Genomic DNA, 6,000 nt, shown 5'->3' on the forward strand with positions numbered 1-6,000 from the left:
CCACAAGAACAAACCAAATTACTCTCCAGTATAGAGTAGGGTTTGCCTGACAAAAATATATTCTGGAAAAAAGCCATCCTAACCATTACTGTGAGGATTGAAGCTAAATTTCAAAAAAGGAATCATGGGGAGTGTGGTGGATTATAGTTTCATCCCTGCTAATAAAAATGTCCAAGCACTGCAGTATACTGAGCACATGCATCATGATATACCTGTTTGTACAGTATAACTCCTGTATCCATTGGGGATACTTCCCTTAACTTCATGTGGATATGGAAAAACCATGGATAATAGTAAATGCTATTGGAATGATGGACTTCTGGTTCAAGAAATCCATTGAGTTGCACTGGAGGACCTAGACTATGCCTAGAGAGGACAAATGAAGTCACGGATACTGATCCCATGGATATGGGTGTTATTCTGTACTTAGAATGAGAAAGAAATAATTTCTTCTATCTTTATCACAAAAACCAAAGTCATATTTTTTTACAAAATGTCTTGTGTTTTGTTTGGCTATCTTCTCAGGAAAGAAGACTAAACTCAAAGAAAAAGAACACATAGTAGGGGACAATGAAGTCGCTGATCTCCTTTCTCAGCTGAACTTGCAATCTGCACAGGAAACCTTTCCCAGCAAGGATGAAAAGTTAGATTTAGAAACGGTTTCTACAGAGAAGGGCTCTGAACTTCAGGATCCCCCTGGAGCCTCACAGTGTTCTACTAAGGTTGGCCAAGGGCAAAATCCCTCATCTACCTCACTCGCTTCACAAAATAAAGCTGAAAAATGCAATCCTGGTGGTTCTCTAAACTCACAGGCAGAATTTCCTGAACAGTCGGCAGCTTCCCCTGCCGCTTCTGCAATTGCCAATCTGCAGTTAAGTGCCATTGACTGGGATGGGACATCTTTCAGTGTTTCTCCGGTGCATGTTAATGTTGCCTGTTATTTGGAAACTGAATCTAACACATGTAATAGCTTCACCAGGCCATATTCTCCACTGTGCTCTAAACCAAACAAAATCATCATGCCTTCTTCAGATTCTATGCAGTATGATACAGATCTATCCAACAGTGTGGATTGCTCTTCTTCAAGCAGTAACTGCCCTAAAAGACAAAGTGATTTATATTTGAAAGAAGAGGCAATTCTAGAACCTTCCGCCTTGGAAGCTATTTCCAATGCTCAATTCAGTGCTTTGCAATTGGTAGGACAAATGAAGGAAACTGCTGGCCTCAGAGAAGCAGTTTCATCTCTTTCAGGTCAGATAAATGACAGCACTCGGGAAGCAGAAAATGTGGTCTTAACAGTAAAGTATCCAAGGAGATTTGATTCACAGAACTATAAAGAGATTCTCAGAAGTTCTGAAAACCCACTTGAGGCAGAAGAGGGACGCACTGAATCAGACCTTTGTCCATCTGTAGGTCTGTGCCCTGACAGGCAAGGACCAACCTGCTTGAATAATAAGCCTCTCAGAGCAGCAGAAGATATAGATTGCTGTCAGCTTAGAAAAAATGTCAGGCCACCCATTCTGAAAAACTCCTTCAAGAAGAGTGTGTGCCAAAATAGTTATTCGAGTGAAGACAGTGACAGCGAAAGCATGGAAGGCAGGAGGAAAGGTCACAGAATCCCAAAGTGGCAAAAGAAGAGTGACCTGGTTCAGCCAAAGAACAAAAACAACAAAAGTGGAGACAGCCAGTTGGTCCATAATATTCAACAAAGGAAAGAACCTGACCATAAAGTCCTTGGATATGTGGGCGTTTCATTGACAGAGCAGCCCACTAAACATATACTCAATCCTCCAAGACCCACCGAGTGTAAACCTGGAGGACCCAATCCTCCTCTAGAGGAATCTGGAAGTGATTCTGATGGGTGGGTCAATAGTCCCCTGCCTCTGTCAGAAAGACTGAGACTCAGGCTGCAAAACAGTTAAGGGCTCCTTTCCTTTTCACGGTTCTCTTTTTTATGTTACATTTTGTTCACAGGCAACAGTTACAATATATGCTAAGATTTTAAATGCAGCAGAATGGATTTCTAGACTACAAGATAGCCATTTCTGAATATTTCCAAATGTAGGGAACTCCCTGCAAGCAGAAGGTTAACGTAACAGGTTGGAAGAATGCCAAAAGCACTGTGCACTTGGCTTTCTATTTGCGGGGAGTTTTAAAAACAGCATTAGAAATATTGTCCATTTGAATTCTGAACTAGAAGATTATCCCATCACCTCATTCTTTTGCACGTGCAGATCTAGATGAATGAAGATCACAGTTTTGTAAAGATACCATCAATACTCCAGCAACTCGTTGAAAGGAAAAGGGTAAAGGAATACAATTATAGATATGGCATCTCGGTTACCATGTGTACACAGCCCAAATCACCCCATCATTCATTGCACAGTCCCTTTTTTTCCTGACTTTCAAACCAATTCATCTCTAGCCAATCACATATAGTTCTCTTTACTCTCAATACATGCCTGTTAAGTCGAATATACTATCGAGTATCTATTCGGAAAGGGTATGAACACTTTGTTCTGGGATAAGAAGCCCAGCAAACCAATATCAATTGAATTGACTAGTCTCATATTATTGATATATTTTTAATTTGCTGTACACATTTTATACCTTTTTAAATTTAGTGAATGTTTCAACCAGATACCTTTGATTATACCATCAACTTCCAATATTAAATACTAAAGACTTAATTAAATTTGGATGACATCATGTAATTATGCAAACAATCTGACTCGTATAATCAGTTTGATTTTTTTTACTGGAATCATAAATGCATTAACCTGCAAATAAATCCAAATTATTTCATTAGCATTTCCTAACATATTTAGAACTTCAGTTTTAATCCTCTACTATGTAGTTTACTTGTGGCTATAGTATTCTGGCTTGATGTAAGTGTTGTCAAACTTTCTTGTTGAATAATTTACCATACCTACATCTCTGGGATTATATTTCAATCTGATAGATTGGCACAGTAATATATTACTTTGTCATTGTCATTCTTGTCTTAAAAGGGTACTTTCAGATATTGATCAAGACTGGTGATAGTACAATGGAGTGATACCTTAAGTGAAAGCAATGGCACATAAAATTAGTACTTGAAACACAATCCTATACATGTTTATTCATATATAAGTGTTGTTATGTGATTACCACTTCCAGGTAAGTGTCTCTTTAGATAGCAGCCTTCTTTAATATATTTACTACTGTAGAATTTCTCTGATGCTGAGAATTACATGACTTTTTAATCTTAGTGTGTTGAGATGAGGCATTCTGTGTAGTTTAGTGATAGTCTTTGCATGCCAAAGTTACCCATTTCAAACTCTGACAACTAACACCACTATTGAATTGGTCTGACCATAGAGTCAATCACCTCTATAGTTCACTATTGGTTAATATCAAGATGCAATTCATGCCTGATTTCCCAAGTTGAAAGTATTAAAGAGACAAAGTAATTTCTTTATTGTTGCTTCTCGGGAAAGAGAAATTGTTAAAGAAGAAAAACTTCTGGGTGAAAAAGTATGACATTTTAACATGAATGTGGGCACAGAAGTCATTAATACCAGAGCTTGAAAATGTCACTTTTTTGGATTCACTTTCAGAATGCCCCAGCCAATATGGCCACTTTTCCGAGATCTGTGAAAAACTAGGATTACAGACATAATCTGCAAAATCTGCAGAGTATGGGAAACCAAACTCAATGGCCATCTGTCAAGATGCTTTGGTTGTGTATTCCTGCATAAGAGGTTGCACTGGATGGCCCTTGGAGTCTTTTTCAGCACTATATTTTATGAAATTAGACATTATTAGAAGACATTTGAGAAGATGCCTATATCTCTTTCTGAAAGAGTTTGCCCTAAAACTGCTTGACTCAGGCTATGCCATGCTCTTAAATTTACAAAGCTAGCTTCAGGGCATAGCTGTTTCTTTTCATTGTGTTTCCATACCAATAGGCAGAAATGTGACACCACAGAAACAATTACTTGCTTAGCAGCTGCTTTAAATAATGCCCTCTGTAGGATATGCAGACAGTTTTCCCCATTTCAAGAAGACAAACAGATTACTTCTCCAACTGCCTATGTATATGATAAGGTGCAACAAATAGTAAGAGTGAATTCATTTTCCATCTTAGAATCAAAGAGTTGGAAGAGACCTCATGGGCCATCCAGTCCAACCCCCAGCCAAGAAGCAGGAAAATTGCATTCAAATCAGCCCTGACAGATGGCCATCCAGCCTCTGTTTAAAAGCTTCCAAAGAAGGAGCCTCCACCACACTCTGGGGCAGAGAGTTCCACTACTGAACGGCTCTCACAGTCAGGAAGTTCTTCCTCATGTTCAGATGGAATCTCCTTTCTTGTAGTTTGAAGCCATTATTTTGCGTCCTAGTCTCCAGGGAAGCAGAAAACAAGCTTGCTCCCTCCTCCCTGTGGCTTCCTCTCACATATTTATACACGGCTATCATATCTCCTCTCAGCCTTCTCTTCTTCAGGCTAAATATGCCCAGCTCCTTAAGCAGCTCCTCATAGGGCTTGTAGGATCTTGATAGCTGTGATCCTACACGTTGACAGGTAGCTTCCCTCTGGTGTGGAAATCACCTATTGCACAGATTGCAAGCTCTTTAAATTCATCGGACTGAAAGCCAAAAGTAAGGTCACAGCAACATAAACAACATCAATATGTCGATGATAATGTAGTCTGTGCTCATACAGAGGAACACATACAAGCCACTCCACTTTCACATAAATATTTGAAAAACTTGGCCTTTCACTGAATGTTGAGAAAACCAAAGTGTGATACCAGCAGGCACCAACCAATTCCTCTGAAATGCCAGAAATAAAGCTTAATGGTGAATCACTAGAAAATTCTTACAATTTCTGCTACCTTAGGCAGCCACCTCACCACAAAAGTTGACATTGATGCTGAAATACAACACAGTTCTGTGAGTGCAGCAGAAAGTGTTCAAGGCTCAGGACATTCATAGAGATACCAAGATGCTTGTTTATAAAGCTATTGTCATTACAACTTTATTGCATACCCGAAGAACATGAACCATCTACAAACGTCACTCAACTTATGGAAGGATTCCATCAGTGTTGCCTTTGAAAAATCCTGCAAATCTCTTGGGGAAACAGGCGAGCAAATGTCAGCCTTTCAGGAAAAGTAAAGACCACCTACATTGAAGTGATTCTCAGCCGTCAACTTCACTGGATTATCGACATCCAAATGCCTGATCACCATCTCCCAAAGCAATTACTTTACTCTCAGCTGAAGCATGGAAAACAGAATGTTGGTGGACAACAAAAGAAATTTAAAGATGGGCTTAAGGCTAACCTTTTAAAAATGTGGAACCAACACAGAGAACTGGCTGAGCGTTCTAACGGGAGATCAGCAGCTCCCAGCAGTGCTGATGCACAAATAGAGGACTAGAGAAATCTGACAAGAAGAAGGCACCTCAAGCAAATCCTTGTGGGGACCGCCTTCCATCTGGAAATGCATGTCCTCACTTCAAAAGAACATGCAGATCCAGAATGGGTCTTATAGTCACTTATGAACCCATCACCAATACTCTATCCTTGGAAAACCATCATATTCCACCATGAGTGATTGGTTATGGTGATTTCCAACATAAAGGATCTTTCCAGCAGAATCCAGGACTTAAACCTTTCTGCCATTTGCTTACATGTGTTACTTCCTTGCTCATCTAAAAATTGCAAATGTCCTTCCTTGAAAATCAGAAAATTGTAATAGATTTATAAATAAAAATCCATGTTATTTTCCATGCCTAGGATTTGGTTTGGTGTTCTGTCCAGACACCTTTCATCTTGAGGAGGACAACTTGATAATGTAGAAGAATCATCTAAGCTCGTGCTTAAAAATAGGTTCATTAATGGGGCTTTTTTAAAAAAGCAATGATTCTCATTGAAGAGCTAAACCATCTCTTACTGTAGATGAAAACCCACTCTTTCCTACTAATGGGAAACAAGTATGTTGAATTCTTATTCTT

The 6,000-nt window shown here is 39.2% G+C and overlaps 1 protein-coding gene across 2 annotated transcripts in view; it reads left to right on the plus strand.

Moving 5' to 3' along the window:
* Positions 1 to 5,775, plus strand: part of GEN1 (GEN1 Holliday junction 5' flap endonuclease) — a 39,621-nt gene extending 33,846 nt beyond the window's left edge. For both annotated transcript variants that reach the window (XM_060787333.2, XM_067468686.1), the window contains exon 14: positions 526 to 5,775. In XM_060787333.2, the coding sequence (XP_060643316.2) occupies positions 526 to 1,922 (1,397 nt within the window). In that variant the 3' untranslated portion in view covers positions 1,923 to 5,775. The remainder of the gene's footprint in view (positions 1 to 525) is intronic.
* Positions 5,776 to 6,000: the final 225 nt, after the last annotated feature.

Source organism: Anolis sagrei, chromosome 1 (assembly GCF_037176765.1).
Source record: "Anolis sagrei isolate rAnoSag1 chromosome 1, rAnoSag1.mat, whole genome shotgun sequence".
Classification (NCBI taxonomy): Eukaryota; Metazoa; Chordata; class Lepidosauria; order Squamata; family Dactyloidae; genus Anolis; species Anolis sagrei.